At 38.5% G+C, this 16,563-nt stretch overlaps 1 protein-coding gene across 1 annotated transcript in view; it reads right to left on the minus strand.

The window, feature by feature from the left end:
- Positions 1–16,563, minus strand: part of MOV10L1 (Mov10 like RNA helicase 1) — a 93,827-nt gene that overhangs the window by 29,144 nt on the left and 48,120 nt on the right. The window contains exons 14-15 of the mRNA XM_063075840.1: positions 13,609–13,667; positions 13,045–13,145 (exon numbers count right to left, since the gene is read on the minus strand). Coding sequence (XP_062931910.1) covers positions 13,045–13,145; positions 13,609–13,667 — 160 coding nt within the window. The remainder of the gene's footprint in view (positions 1–13,044; positions 13,146–13,608; positions 13,668–16,563) is intronic.

Genomic DNA, 16,563 nt, shown 5'->3' on the forward strand with positions numbered 1-16,563 from the left:
TGTTTTTTATAAGGCAGCATATAGTTGGGCTTTTCTTTTTTGTCCAATCTGATTATCTCTACCTTTTAATTGGAGTGTGTAGACCATTTACATTTAATGCGATTATTGATACAGTTAGACTTAAGCCTGTCATCTTGCCATTTGTTTTCGGTGTCTCATCTGTGCCAGGTACAAAACTACAGCTGCAGATTTCAATGCCTGTCTCCCAGTAAGTGACTGCACAAGTGGACAGAAAATCAGTGACGCCATAGGAGACTTGAACACATGTCCCTCTTTTTCTGTCTACTGTTCAATGAATTATTTTTATGATTCCTTTTTAACTCCTTTGTTGGCCTTTTAGCTGTAACTTTTTATATTGTCATTTTTGTGGTTTCCCCAGGGTTAACAGTCTATATCCTTCTACTTCAAGTGATGCTATAGCGCTGCAAACACCCTCTGAGCACCATACCACACTATGCTCTTCTCCCTTCCTTTGTGCTACTGTTGTTGTGTTTCAGCTCTACACGTTACCAACTTTACAATACATTCTTATTATTTCCTACAAAATGTCAATTATCTTCTACAAAGAACTTTCAAAAACAAAAACTTCTTCTACATGATCCACATACTGATGATTTCCAGTCCTTTCCATTACCTTGCGTCGATCCTCATTTCTATTTGGTACTTTCCTTGTGTCTGAAGGAGGTTAATATCTCTAGCAGTGCACGTCTGCTAGTGCCTATTCATTTATCTTTCAACTTCTGTATATCTGAAGAAGGTGTATTTCACCTTTGTTTTTGAAAAGTGTTTACTGGGTAGAGAACTCTAGGTTGAGTTTTCTTTCAATAATTCCACTGTATCTGGCTTGCACATTTTCAATAGTCTGCTCCTGTTCTTATTGCTGCTCTGTATAAAATGAGACCTTTTCTCTATTTTTAAGAGCTGCTCTTTATTACTGGAATTTGAATGTAACATGCCTTCGTGTAATTTTCTTCACATTTCTTAAACTTGGGGTTTGTTGAGCTTCCTTTCTCAAATATGGAAAATTTCCAGCCACTATTTATTCAAACATCTCCCCCGCTCCTGCCCCCTTTCTGGGACTCCAATTACATGTATGTGAGGCTGTCTGATGCTGCACCACTACTCACTGATGCTCTTTTCATGTTTTTTAAAAAGACAATTTTTTAGAGCAATTTTAGTTTATTTTTGTGTGTGTGTGTGTGTGTATTCCTCTTTTCTCTCTGTTTCATTATGGATCATTTCTATTGCTGTCTTCAAGCTCATTAATCTTTTCTTTTGTATTGTCTAGTGTGCTGCTAATCCTCTCCCATATACCTTACATTTTTTAAAAAAATTTTATTTTGTCGATATACATTGTGGCTGATTATTGCTCCCCATCACCAAAACCTGCCTCCCTTCTCCCTCCCCCCCTCCCCCCCAACAATGTCCTTTCTGTTTGCTTGTCGTATCAACTTCAAGGAATTGTAGTCATTATGTCTTCTTCCCCCCCCCGGTTTTATTTGTGTGTGTGTGTGTGTGTGTGTGTGTGTGTGTGTGTGAATTTATTTATTTATTTTTAGCTCCCACCAATAAGTGAGAACAGGTGGTATTTCTCTTTCTGTGCCTGACTTGTTTCACTTAATATAATTCTCTCAAGGTCCACCCATGTTGTTGCAAATGGCAGTATTTCATTAGTTTTTATAGCTGAGTACTATTCCATTGTGTAGATGTACCACATTTTCCGTATCCACTCATCTGATGATGGACATTTGGGCTGGTTCCAACTCTTGGCTATTGTAAAGAGTGCTGCGATGAACATTGGGGAGCAGGTATACCTTCGACTTGATGATTTCCATTCCTCTGGGTATATTCCCAACAGTGGGATAGCTGGGTCGTATGGTAGATCTATCTGCAATTGTTTGAGGAGCCTCCATACCATTTTCCATAGAGGCTGCACCATTTTGCAGTCCCACCAACAATGTATGAGAGTTCCTTTTTCTCTGCAACCTCACCAGCATTTATCGTTCAGTCTTTTGGATTTTAGCCATCCTCACTGGGGTGAGATGGTATCTCAGTGTGGTTTTGATTTGCATTTCCCGGATGCTGAGTGATATTGAGCATTTTTTCATATGTCTGTTGGCTATTTGTATATCTTCCTTAGAGAAATGCCTACTTAGCTCTTTTGCCCATTTTTTAATTGGGTTGCTTGTTTTTTTCTTGTAAAGTTGTTTGAGTTCTTTGTATATTCTGGATATTAATCCTTTGTCGGATGTATATTTTACAAATATTTTCTCCCACTCTGTTGGTTGTCTTTTAACTCTGTTAATTGTTTCTTTTGCTGTGCTAAGCTCTTTAGTTTGATATAATCCCATTTGTTTATTTTTCCTTTGGTTGCCCGTGCTTTTGGGGTCGTATTCATGAAGTCTGTGCCCAGTCCTATTTCCTGAAGTGTTTCTCCTATGTTTTCTATAAGAAGTTTTATTGTTTCAGGGTGTATATTTAATTCTTTAATCCATTTTGAGTTGACTTTAGTGTATGGTAAAAGGTATGGGTCTAGTTTCATTCTCCTGCATATTGATATCCACTTCTCCCAGCACCATTTGCTGAAGAGGCAGTCTCTTCCCCACTGTATAGTCTTGGTGCCTTTGTCAAAGATCAGATGGCTGGAGGTGTGTGGGTTGATTTCTGGATTCTCTATTCTATTCCATTGATCAGTGTGTTTGTTTTTATGCCAGTACCATACTGTTTTGGTTATTATAGCTTTGTAGTATAGCTTAAAGTCAGGTAGTGTTATGCCTCCAGCTTTTTTTTTTTTTGCTCAGCATTGTTTTGGCTATGTGTGGTCTTTTATTATTCCATATAAATGTCTGGATAGTTCTTTCCATTTCTGAGAAAAATGTCATTGGAATTTTGATGGGGATTGCAATGAATTTGTATATCACTTTGGGTAGTATGGACATTTTCACTATGTTGATTCTTCCAATCCAAGACCATGGGCTATCTTTCCATCTTCTTGTATCCTCTCTAATTTCTCTCAGCAGTGGTTTGTAGTTCTCATTATAGAGATATTTCACCTCCTTGGTTAACTCAATTCAATTCCTAAGTATTTTATTTTTTTGGTGGCTATTGTAAATGGGCAGGCTTTCTTGATTTCTCTTTCTGCATGTTCACTATTGGAGAATAGAAATGCTACTGATTTTTGTGTGTTGATTTTGTATCCTGCTACTGTGCTGAAATCATTTATCAATTCCAACAGTTTTTTTGTAGAGGTTTTAGGCTGTTTGATATATAGGATCATGTCATCTGAAAACAGGGACAGTTTGACTTCATCTTTTCCAATCTGGATGCCCTTTATTTCCTTCTCTTCTCTGATTGCTCTGGCTAGTACTTCCAACACTATGTTGAATAGGAGTGGTGAGAGTGGGCATCCTTGTCTAGTTCCTGTTCTTAAAAGCTTTTAGCTTTTCCCCATTCAGGATATTGGCAGTGGGTTTATCATATATGGCTTTAATTATATTGAGATACTTTCCATCTATACCTAACTTATAGAGGGTCTTTGTCATGAATGAATGTTGAATTTTATCAAATGCCTTTTCAGCATCTATAGAGATGATCATATGGTCCTTGTGTTTGATTTTATTGATATGGTGTACCACATTTATTGATTTGCGTATGTTGAACCAACCTTGCATCCCTGGGATGAATCCCACTTGATCGTGGTGAATAATTTTATGTATGTGTTGCTGTACTCTGTTTGCTAGTATTTTAGTGAGGATTTTTGCATCTATATTCATCAAGGATATCGGCCTGTAGTTTTCTTTTTTGGTTATATCTTTACCTGGTTTTGGTATCAGGATGATGTTTGCTTCATAGAATGAGTCTGGGAGATTTGCGTCTGTTTCAATCTTTTGGAATAGTTTGTAAAGAATCGGTGTCAATTCCTGTTTGAATGTTTGGTAAAATTCTGCTGTGAATCCATCTGGTCCTGGGTTTTTCTTTGTTGGGAGCCTTCTGATAACAGCTTCAATCTCCTTTATTGTTATTGGTCTGTTCAGATTTTCTACGTCTTCATGGCTCAGTTTTGGGAGCTTGTGTGTGTCCAGAAATTTATCCATTTCCTCCAGATTTTCAAATTTGTTGGCGTATAGCTGTTTATAGTAGTCTCGAATGATTCCTTCTTTTTCAGATGAATCAGTTGTAGTATCACCTTTTTCATTTCTAATTTTTGTTATTTGAATCTTCTCTCTTCTTTTATTTGTTAGCCATGCTAATGGTTTGTCAATTTTATTTTTTCAAAAAACCAACTTTTTGATTCTTTGATCTTTTCTATTGTTTTTTGGTTTCAATTTCATTAAGTTCTGCTCTGATCTTAATGATTTCTTTCCGTCTGCTAACTTTAGGTTTGGATTGTTCTTGTTTTTCTAGTTCTTTAAGGTGAAGTGTTAGGTTGTTCACTTGCCATCTTTCCATTCTTCTGAGGTGAGCATTTAATGCAATAAATTTCCCCCTTAATACTGCTTTTGCAGTATCCCACAGGTTTTGGTATGATGTATCATTATTCCCATTAGTTTCAATAAATTTTTTGATTTCCTGCTTGATTTCTTCTTGGACCCATATGTCATTAAGTAGAATGCTGTTTAATTTCCATGTGTTTGTATAGTTTCCAGAATTTCGTTTGTTATTGATTTCTAATTTTAATCCATATGGTCTGAGAAAATACATGGGATAATTCCAATTTTTTTGAATTTGTTGAGACTTGATTTGTGATCTAATATGTGATCTATCCTGGAGAATGATGCATGTGCTGATGAGAAGAATGAATATTCTGAGGTTGTTGGATAGAACGTTCTGTAGATATCTTCCATGTCCAATTGGTCTAGAGTATTGTTTAGATCTTGTGTTTCTCTGCTGATTCTCTGCCTAGATGATCTGTCCAATATTGACAGTGGGGTGTTCAGGTCCCCTGCTATTATGGTATTAGTGCCTATTTCCTTCTTTAGGTCTAACAGAGTTTGTTTTATAAATCTGGCTGCTCCAACATTGGGTGCATACATATTTATGATTGTTTTGTCTTCTTGATGGATCAGTCCTTTTATCATTAAGTAGTGTCCCTCATTGTCACTTTTTATGGTTTTTAGCTTAAAGTCTATTTTGTCAGATATAAGAATAGCTACTCCAGCTCATTTTTCTTTTCTGTTTGCATGGTAAATCTTTTTCCATCTTTTCACTCTTAGTCTATGCGAGTCTTTATGGGTGAGGTGGGTCTCTTGAAGGCAGCATATAGTTGGGTCCTCCTTTTTAATCCAGTCAGCCAGTCTGTGGCTTTTGATTGGGGAATTTAAGCCTTATACATTGAGTTGTTATTGAAAAGTGTTGATTTATTCCTAGCATTTTATTGATTAGTGTTTGTTTGTCTTAGGTGTCTTTTGTTCCTTGCTTTCTGATTTACTGTTTGTTTTCTGTGTTTGTTGGTTCCTTAGGTTGTAGATAGCCTTTTTTGTTTGTTTGTTTTCTCTTCATGAATGCCATTTTTATTATACTAGTGGGTTTTGATTTTTATTGGGTTTTTTATGGCAGTGGTAGTCATTCAGGAACCAAACCCAGTACTCCCTTGAGAATTTCTTGTACGGGTGGTCGTGTGGTGGTGAACTCCCGCAGTTTTTGTTTGTCTGAGAAATATACTATTTGCCTTTCATTTTGGAAGGATAGCCCCAGGGTAGAGTATTCTTGGCTGGCAATCTCTGTCTTTTAGTATTTTGAGTATATCATCCCATTCCTTTCTGGCTTTTAGGGTTTGTGATGAAAAGTCTGATGTTAGCCCGATTGGGGCTCCCTTATAGGTGATTTGACGCTTCTCTCTTGCAGCTTTTAAGATTCTCTCTTTGTCTTTGCGTTTTGCCAATTTGACTATAACATGTCTTGGAGAAGGCATTTTTGGGTTGAATACGTTTGGAGATCATTGAGCTTCCTGGATCTGAAGATCTGTGATTCTTCCTATACCTGGGAAGTATTCTGCCACTATTTTGTTGAATATGTTTTCAATGCAATCTCCTTTTTCCTCCCCTTCCGGAATACCCATGACTTGGATATTTGAGCGCTTAAGGTTGTCTGATATCTCTCTCAGATTTTCTTCAATGCCTTTGATTCTTTTTTCTTTTTATTTGTCTGATTGTGTTATTTCAAACAGCCCATCTTCAAGTTCAGATGTTCTCTCTTCAACTTCCACAAGCCTGCTGGTTAAACTCTCTGTTGTGTTTTTTATTTCGCTGAATAACTTCTTCAGTTCGGCAAGTTCTGCTACATTTTTTTTTTTTTCAGGGCATTGATTTCCTTGTACATTTCTTTTTTCAGGTCCTGTATACTTTTCCTTGTTTCATCATGATATCTAGGTGAGTTTTCTTGTATCTCATTCAGTTTCCTTAGAGTTATCACTTGAAAGTCCTTGTCAGTCATTTCAAGGGCTTCTTGTTCTATAGGATCTAGAGCTTGAGAGTTATTATCCTTTGGTGGTGTGCTTTCTTGATTTTTCGTATTTCTGGTATCTTTTCTTTGATGTTTATTCATTGTGGCAGGGGGTTTCACAGTCCACAGATTTGACACTATTGACTGACTATGTTGCTGTGGTTGCCTATTTGGTATGGCTACCTCAGTGACTGCTCAGTTGGCCACTAGTGCCTTGTGTGTGTGGTTGTCTCAGGTCTTGGGCCTCTCCGGGGAGCCACCTCTCTGGTCAGCTTGGACTCTGCCAGGCTGCTGGATCACAGGGCAGTACCGCAGGGTGTGTGGTGTCTGCTGAGCTTCCACCTCCTGTGCTGCACTTCTCCCTGTTCTGTGTGCTCTGGACTGGCCTGCTGGGATGCGCCGAGGCACTGCAGAGCGTGTGGTCTCTGCAGAGCTTCCCCTTCCCCTGCTGGATGTCTCCCTGCTCTGTGCGCACTAGGCCGTGCTTGGGATGGAGCCTGGTGGCGGCGGTGAAGCCTACCTGTCGGCTCGTGTGACGGCGGCCCTGCAGGGCATGTGGTCTCTGCGGAGCTTCTGCCTCCCCCGTTGGACGTCTCCCTGTTCCATATGCACTTAATGTTATGTTTTTATAGTTTAAATCGGTTGATTTGGGGGAGAGAATGACGCTAGGGACCATCTATTCCGCCATCTTGACCAGAAGTCTGAATTGACAGTTTCAAGCAAAGGAAGTAACGTGATCTCGCTTATAGTTTAATGGATCTGCTGCAGAAACAGATTTGGGAGTGGGAGGCAAAGGTGGAAGTGGGGAGGCCAATCGGGAGGCCAAGTTTCTGAGGCAGGGAAGTCCAAAGTCCAGGGAACAAGTCTGGTGAAGGTCTTCTTTGGCGGTGGCTTTATGGCAATGCAGGGGTCTCACATGGCAAATAGTGGTGCAGAGAGTCCATATACCTTTCATTTTAAGCACTGAATTTTTCATCTCTAGAAAATACATTTGTATCTTTTGTATATCTTTCATGTCTCCAGTTATGTTCTTATGTCTTCTTCTACTTTCTTGAACATATAGAGTACAGTTATAATTGTTTCAATGCCCTTGTCTGCTAATTCTATCACTTATTTTTGGGGGTATGTTCCAACTGATTAAATTTTCTCCTATGGTTGTCTTTCAGTTTCTTTTTATCTTTTAATCAGATGTCAGATTGCAAATTTCACACCTTGTTGGGTGCTGGGTAATTTTATATTCCTATGACTATTTTTGAGCTTTGTCCTGGGATGCAGCTAAATTACTTGGAAATAGCCTGCTACTTTTGAGGCTTGCTCTCATACTTGTTTAAGTCTAACTCCTGAGGCAACACCCTCCCGAGGACTCTCCCTGACCATTTGTGAGGTATGAGGTTTTCCTTCTCTGGCTGTGGGAACAAGCTATTCCTGGTGTTGTGTCAACTCTGAGGACTGTTCCCTTTGCTTTTTCTAGGTGGTTCCTTCCCAGCCCCAGATATTTCACTCACAAGCACGCACTGATCAGTACCCAGCTGGAAACTTGAGGAGAACCTCTGTAGAACCCAAAGCACTCTGCCCTGTCAGCTTCACCCACCTGTCCTCCCTGCCTGTCCAAGCCTGGTCTCCTCAGCTTGGACAGACCACTGGGCCCCACTGGGGCCCCCCTCTGCTCCCTGGCCTGGATGTGCTCTGAGGCCATCAGCTGGGTGACTGTGGGTGACCTCACTTGTTCCCTCTCTTTCAGGAACTGCTGTCCTGCGATAGCTGATGCCCAACGTCTGAAACTGCAGTTTCACATATTTCCTTACTGTACTTTTAAAAGAAATGATATGCTAAGCTATCTTCCATGATTGTCAAAGATCAATTTCAGCTGTATTTAGACTTTTATAGCCCACATTTTCAGGTACCATTATAACAGAAGCTTTCCTGGGAACGGTGGGTGTCAGGTGAGAAACCTGGGAGCTTCAGGTTCTTGGATTGTTTCAGGCAGGAAGGTAAATCTGGCTCCTGCATATTCCACCATGGTTGATATATGGAATATCTTCGAGTTTATTTGCAACCTAGTCACTCTGTGAGATGATAATATTCTGCATTTTAAAATATGAAGATTCAGCTAATCTGGAATGTGCCCATCTAAAGAGCAACACTCGCCCTCCCCACCTCCCACCCCACCAACAGCACCACAGACCTTCCCTGAGAATCAAGCAGTGGGAGAAACCAGTGACGAGGCAACAAGGAAGAAAGAGGGCTGTGCAGTCAGCACCACGTCTGTGCTCAACAAAGACCCCTTTCTATTTTCAGAAAAAAGACCAAATATGAAATACACAGAAGTTAAAATTTTTTTGGTTAAAGTTTGTTTTATAATCTTTTAATTTTATCCAGACAGATTGATTCCATTTTACTTGACCTTTCATTCAATTACTCTCCCTGGAGAACAGCTGCTTTTCTAGCCAACTGACAGGTCCATCTGTCTCTTTTATACCTTCCTAAATTCTTATCTTCTGAATCTTCCTGCCACTGGACTTATACCACTTTAAATAAAAAATTATTGTAACATAGTTGATTGTACATATCTGTGGGGTACAGAGTTGTATACCAACACCTGTGTGCAATATGTGATGCTCAAATCAGGAAAATCAGTCTATTCAGCAATATATAATGTCATTGTTTCTTGTGGCCCATTACCAATTCCTCCATCCCCCCACACCTCTGCTAATCTCAGTTCTCCTTTAGAAAATTCAGCACATTTTTGTGATTGTTGTATCTAACTTTTTTTTTTATTTATATGCTTATTCTTTAGCTCTCACCTATGAGTGAGGACATGTGGTATTTCTCTTTCTATGCCTGGCTTATTTTACTTAACGTGATTTTCTCCAAGTTCATCCATATTACTGCGAATGGCAGTATTTCATTCTTTTTTTTGGCAGAGTAGCATTCCACTGTGTATATATGCCACATTTTCCTTATCCAGTCATCTGACAATGGATGTTTAGGTTGGTTCCAACTCTTGGCTACATAAATAGCGCTGCGATAAACATGGGGTGCAGGTATCTCTTCAACATGATGATTTCCATTCCTCCGGATACATACGCAGCAGTGGAATTGCTGGGTCATACGGCAGTTCAATTTGTAGTTGTTTGAGGAATCTCCATATCGTTTTCCATAATGGCTGCACCAATTTACAGTCCCACCAACAGTGTAGGAGGCTTCCCCTTTCTCTGAATCCTCACCAGCATTTGTTACTCTGTCTTTTTTATAAAAGCCAGATTAAGTGGGGTGAGATAATATCTCAGTGTGGTTTTGATTCATAGCAGATGATTTTAATGGATAGCCTTTTGCTGCTTCACTTATAGTATTTTCCATTATTGTATAAGTACTCTAAAACTATCATTTTTGCATTTTTGGAGAGGGGCTATAAAATGGTAAAAGGGTTTCTAAATGTTACATGTAATTAAAATATTTATGTTTTTATACGTTTAAACATGCTCATAAAACCAAATTCCAATAGCACAGAATTTACAGGTCGTATGCTCCACCACAGCATGGATGATTTTTCTCACTACTAGAAACACAATGATAAATAAAACCACTTCTATTTTATTCGTGAAAATATATCAAGAGTTGTATTACTCCATTTTCTGTTGCTTATAACAGAATACCTGAGACTGGGTATCTTACAGTTTTTTTTTTTTTCCTTTTTGGAAGCTGGCTAATACAGAGATCTGAACCCTTGACCTTGGTGTTATAACACTATTTCTTACAGTTTTGGAGGCTGGGAAGTCCAAGGTCAAGGGGCACATCTTGTGAGAGCCTTCTTCCTGATGGACGTTTTGTATGGAGTCCCCAGGCAATGCAGGGTGTCATGTGGTGAGAACAGCAAGAGCATTTCCACATGCTCCCTTGCTCTCCTTACAAAGCCACCAGTCTACTCCCCTGTAACCCATTAAAAAAATTAACCCATTACTCAATGAATGGATCAATAACATTGGGCATAGTCCTCACAATCCAAACACCTCTTAAAGGCCCCACCTTTTAAATATCATAGTCAGATTTCCCACCCTGTTAACACTGTTGCAATGCGGATCAAGTTTTAATAACATGAACTTTTGGGAGACACATTTAACCCATAGCATTTTGCCCCTGGTGCCCAAAATTCATGTCCTTCTCATATATAAATACATTTTTTTCCATCCCCATGACCCCAAAGTCTTAACTTATCCCAGCACCAACTCAAAACTCCAAAATCTCATCTGGGAAATCAAAAGAAGTTATCTACTGCCAAGATATAATGGTGGGACAAGTACAGGGTATATATTCCCATCCAAAAAGGGAGAAATAGGCCAAAAGAAAGGGGTAACAGATTCTAAGCAAGTCTGAAACCAAACAGGGCAGGCATAATATCTTCAGGCTAGAGAACAACCTCCCTTGACTCCATGTCCAGCATCCTCTGCACACTGGTGCAGGGGTTGGACACCCAAGTCCTCAGGCAGCTGTGCTCCTATGGCTTTCCTGGGCTCAGCCCATGCTCTAGCTCTCCCAGACTGGTGTTGCATGTTGGTATCTACATTCTGGGGTCTCAGTGGTGGTCCTGATCCCATGGCTTCACTAGGCATGGCCCTGGTGGGGATTCTCTGCTGCATTTCTGACCCCACATTTCCGCCTGGCATTGCTCTAGTGGAGGCTCTCTGAGGTGACGCCATCCCTGTGACAAATCTCTTTCTGGGTCCCTAAGCTTTTCCATACATCCTTTGAAAGCTGGATAGAGGCTGCCATTCTTCCATATCTCTGGCATGCTGTGAGCCTGCAGATTCAACCCCTCATGGACATTGCCAAGGCTTCTGGCTTGCGTCTTTTGAAGTGGCGGGTCCAGTCACACCTGAGGTTAATTTAGTTACAGCAGGGGAAGCCAAAGAGCGCTGTGCAGGAATGCAGGGAGCAACATCTTGAGGTGGCCCTGGGCAGCGAGGCCTGTTCCCAAAAACTGTTCTGTCTTCCTTGGCCTCTGGTCTGTGATGGGAGGGGCACCCTCAAAGATCTCTGAAATGCCTTCGGGTTCTTCCATTCCCTTCATGATTCCTTCTTTCTGTACTTATCTCCTTAGCAGACAGTCACTGGGCTACACCTTTGGTTTCTTCTCCTGAACACATTTTACACTCTTTACATGGCCAGGCTAAGAGTTTTTCAATTTTTCATCCTCTTCTTCTCTTTTAATTATAAATTCCAACTGTACATCATGCCTTTGCTGCTGTAATTCAGTGCAGGCTGTTAGAAGTAGTCACTCAGCTACCTGAATGCTCTGCTGCTTAGAAATTTCTTCTGCCAAATATCCTGTTCATCACTCTTAAGTTCTGCATTCCACAAAGCCCTCAGGCATGAAAAGAATGCCCCCAAGTTTTTGTAACTCTATAGCAAGGGTGATCTTTGCTCTGATTTCCAATAAGCTCCTCCTCATTTCTACCTGAGATGTCCTCAGAATGGCCTTCATGGTTCATATTTATATCAGCATTCTGGTCACCACCACTTAACAAATCTCTAAGAAGTTTCAAAGTTCCTCTGGTCTTATCTTCGAAGCCCTCACCAGAATCTAGGCTTTCCCAAGCCTGCTTCTCCAAATTCTTCCAGCCTCTGCCCATCACCCAGTTCCAAAACCATTTCCACCACATTTTCAGATACTCATTATCAGCAACACCTCACTTCTTGGTACCAATTTTCTGTATTAATCTGTCTTCTATTGCTCATAACAGAATACTTGAAACTGGTTAATGTTTAAAGGAAAGAGATTTATTTCTCACAGATTTGGAGGTTGGGAAGTTCAGGGACCAGGAAGCATCTGGTGAGAGCCTTCTTCTTGGTGAAGACTCTGTATGAAGTCCCATGGCAATGCAGGGTATCACATGATGAGGACAGCAAAAGTGTTTGTTAATATGCTTACTTGCTCTCCTTATAAAGCCACCAGTCCACACCCAAGATAATCCACTCATGGGGTAATGATTTAATGGGTTAATCCATTCATGAGAGCATAATCCTTATGATCCAATCAGCTCTTAGAGGCCCCAACCTTTCAAATACTGTAAAAGGATTTCCCATCCACTTAACAGTTACAATGGAGATAAGGTTTCCAACACATGAACTTTCAGAGGACACATCGATCCCATAGCAAGAGTCTAGGACAACTCTTGGCACATAATAGGCACTACATTACTATTTATGGAGTGACTGGATTATAGAAGTAAAAATAAAATATCTTTGCAACATTCACAAAGATTGCAGATGTTAGCAATTTTCTGGGTGTGTATCCTTCAAGATATTTTCTATGCATATACAATCACATAAATGTAGTTCTGAAATAAAACTGTAAGATCATACAAACATCTGTATCTTGCTTTTCCCCACTATATATTGTAGCCATCTTAGGCCTACATGTAACCGTATATAAAGTTTACACTAAATCTATTTTATGAATATTTTAGTTGGTTTTACTTTAACTATGATTTTGGGTTATTTGTGAACTACACTCCTCTAATACTCCAATCAGTTGAGAGCTAATGTATCTAAAAGTGAATTAACAATACTATCTATTCAAATATATCAAAGTCATCAAAGCACTACCTTGGTGGTGGACTGCTCATCATTTCTGGTGTCTTGTGCATGGTTCCAATTCCCTGTCACTTGGGGAGACTGTAAAATAATTTCTTCTGGGAACAACACTTTAAAACAAGAAAAAGGAGGGCAGGTATTACTGAAAAGGTTAAAAAATATGAACACAGTCAACCAAAATGTTTATAGCTGATCCTAAAGTAATTCACATTCTACTCCATTCCTTTCTGGACTCCCTTTTATACTGCCAAATTATAACATTATACCAGTGCTGCACATTATTTGCAACAAAGCCATTTACTTATCTATTTTTAAGTACAAAAATGAACTACACATGAGAAGAAAAGCAGAATACGATGAATTTTTAAAAATTATTTAAGTATGCTATTTTCATGTAGTTGAAACAGTAAGAAAACACTGAAACTCTCCAATAGAAAATGAAAAATATGTGAATATCACATAGTTTTACTTCTAATGTATGATTGAAGAGATTGTATATTACACAAAAGTTTACATGAAAGCTATAAAAATACTCTGGGAAGATGTAACACTATCATTCTACAAAAATAATACCTTTTACACCTAAGTGGATGACTTGTTCAAGGGCAAAGTGACACCGTCTACTGGTGGTCCTGCCAGAAAGAAAACATAAAACATCTAACCTTAATTCTAGAACTATTAAAGCTAGCACAGGTGGCAAAAATTTGATTATTAATCTTTAAGCCCATATATTAATGCAACCTTTATAAAATACTTTTAGATAAGGACTGAGGGGTCACTTTACCATATGTGTCTATACAAAACATTAGCAAGAAGAGTTTTATATAAAAAAATTTTAAATAGAAATATATATACTAGGTATTAGGACAGCAAGGACTTCTTTCTGGGAATATTTCTGTTCTAATGCATAAATGGAGAAGTAGAAAAAAATGAAAATACAGCCTAAGAAGTATAAGGGGAATTTTAATATCACTGTGTCAATAGAAAAGGAAATTTGATTGTTCATTCCCTTCAAATTCACTGAAAACAACAAAAAAAACAAAACCCAGAAGACCGAAGTCCATCTTCAATGAAACAAGGTAATCAAAGTTCCAAAGCACAGATAAAAGGACTCCAACAAGCAAAGGTATAAAAGCTGATTCACTCCTTGGAACTTGGGCCAGATACAGATTTCTGGAAGATTCAGATTTGGCGGGCCTGCAGGGACACCAGAGTGCTCTCCACTGGACAATGAGGTGCACTGTGGATGCTCCGAGGTCACCACCAGAACCCACTTGCACCTTGTGGAATTCCAGGGGAGTCTGTGCACAGTCATGTGTGGTGTGTCTAGAAAAGCTCACTTGCAGGGTTTCCAGGAACTGAAGCTGTGGGCAGCTCCATACTGTCCCCTCAATACAAACTTCCACAAGTAGTTGTCTGGGACACAATAAACAACCCAAAGAGGAATACAACCAGAAAAGAGCCACCCTAGGATCTAGCAAAACTGAGTTTAAGAAGGAAAATAAAACTGAGAATAGATCAATTCAAGAGGAAAAACCAGAGGAAGCTGACCTACAGCCTGTCTTGCCCCTGCTCCCCAGGCGCTCACACTTTCTAGGAATGGGTCATCTGATACTCTCCACCTTCTCAATGGCAGAGAGGCAGAAAGAAAGCTTTCAAAATCTTTTCAAAGCTACCATGACAAAGATGTCAGAAATGAGATAAAGACAGTACCAAGCAAACAAGAAAACTGTTAATCAACCTGAGGGTCACTATCTCACCTCCTGATAGCAATAAAAAAATATGAATACATTACTAGCTAATAAATTCCAAAAACACATTAAGGCAGAAATTAACAACAACAACAACAACAAAATATATATATATATTTTAAAAATTATATATATAATATTTTAATTATATATATCATATATATTATATTTTTAATATACATAAAAATTATTATATATTACATAAAATATATATATAATATATACAATTTTTTATACTGGGACTACAAGAAAGGTTTGATAAAAAGTTATCCAGTTGAAAAATGTCATATAATAGGTTGAAGAAAAAAAAATTCTCTTAAGAAATGCTGAAGAGGCAACGAATAAATATTCAATTTCCATATCTTAAAACAAAACTTGGGGCCGGCCCATGGCTCACTTGGGAGAGCGTGGATCCCCTTACTGGTCACCTTTTTAAAAAAACAAAAACAAAACGATGAATAATTCCATAACATGATTAATCCAGAGAACATCAAAATAGTAAATGGAGTAGAAAACCATGAGAAAAATAAAACAGATGGTGGAATTAACAGGACAACAAACAAGAATTACAAAGATGATGAAGAAAAGAAAGAAAAGCGAAATCAAAGAAAACTTTCCTGAGTACAAACTACTGTTCAAGAGGAAGAACTAACACTACAAAGACGGCTATATTCTTCCTATATTTTAACATCATTGTGCAAAGATATAAGAATATTTATTGCTTCACTGTAATAGCAAAAAGCTAAGAATCTAAATGTCCAGCAATAGGATTAGAAAAGAAAGGCCTCAAATCAATTACTCCAACTTCTACTATGAGAAACTAGAAAGAGAAAAGGAAACGGAACTCAAAGTAAGCAGGAAAAAGTAAATAATAAAGATCAGAGCAAAAAATCAATGAAATAGAGAACAAAATAACACCAGAGAATACCAATGAAGGCAAAAGTGGATTCTTTGATAAGATCAATAAAACTGACAAACCTCTAGCCAGAAAGATAGGTCAAAAACGACCAATATCAGGAAAGAGAAACATGACATCTCTACAGATTACACAGATATTAAAAGGATAATAAGGAAATATTTTATGCAAATAAATTACACAACTTGGATGAAATGCACAGATTCCTTAAAACACACACACTACCAAAGCTCACTCAAAAAGAAATCAAAAACCTAAATGATCCTTTATTTATTAAAAAAGTGAAATATGTAGTTAAAAATCTTTCTACAAAGAAAACTCCAGACCCACAGGGCCTCAGGGGTGAATTCTACCAAACATTTAAGGAATAATGATGCCCATTCTACAGAGACTCTCCCAGAAAATGGAAGAGGAGAGGAAACTTTCTAGCTCATACTGAGGCTAGCATTAACTGGATACCAAAATGAGAATAAGACATTTCAAGAAAACTATAGGCCAATATAATCCCATGAATGTAGATGCAAAAACTAACAAAATTTTAGTATATCAGATCTAACAATACATAAAATGAAATTACTTCAGGACAAAGTGGGATTTATCCCATGAATGCAAAGTTGATTTTACATTAGAAAACGAATCAATGTATTGACTGTCTTAGCAGACTAAAAAAGAAAAAACTACATGATCATTTCAATAGATGTAGAAAAATTGACAAAATCCCATACCCCTTTTTGATTAAAAACTCGCAGTAAACTAGGAATCTATGTCTTCAACCTGAGAGAGGGCCACTAGAAAAACCTACATCACATTGTACTAAATGATTTAAGATTGAACGCTTTACCCCAAGAGCAGGAACAAGGC

The sequence above is a fragment of the Cynocephalus volans genome, chromosome 12 (assembly GCF_027409185.1).
Source record: "Cynocephalus volans isolate mCynVol1 chromosome 12, mCynVol1.pri, whole genome shotgun sequence".
Taxonomy (NCBI): domain Eukaryota; kingdom Metazoa; phylum Chordata; class Mammalia; order Dermoptera; family Cynocephalidae; genus Cynocephalus; species Cynocephalus volans.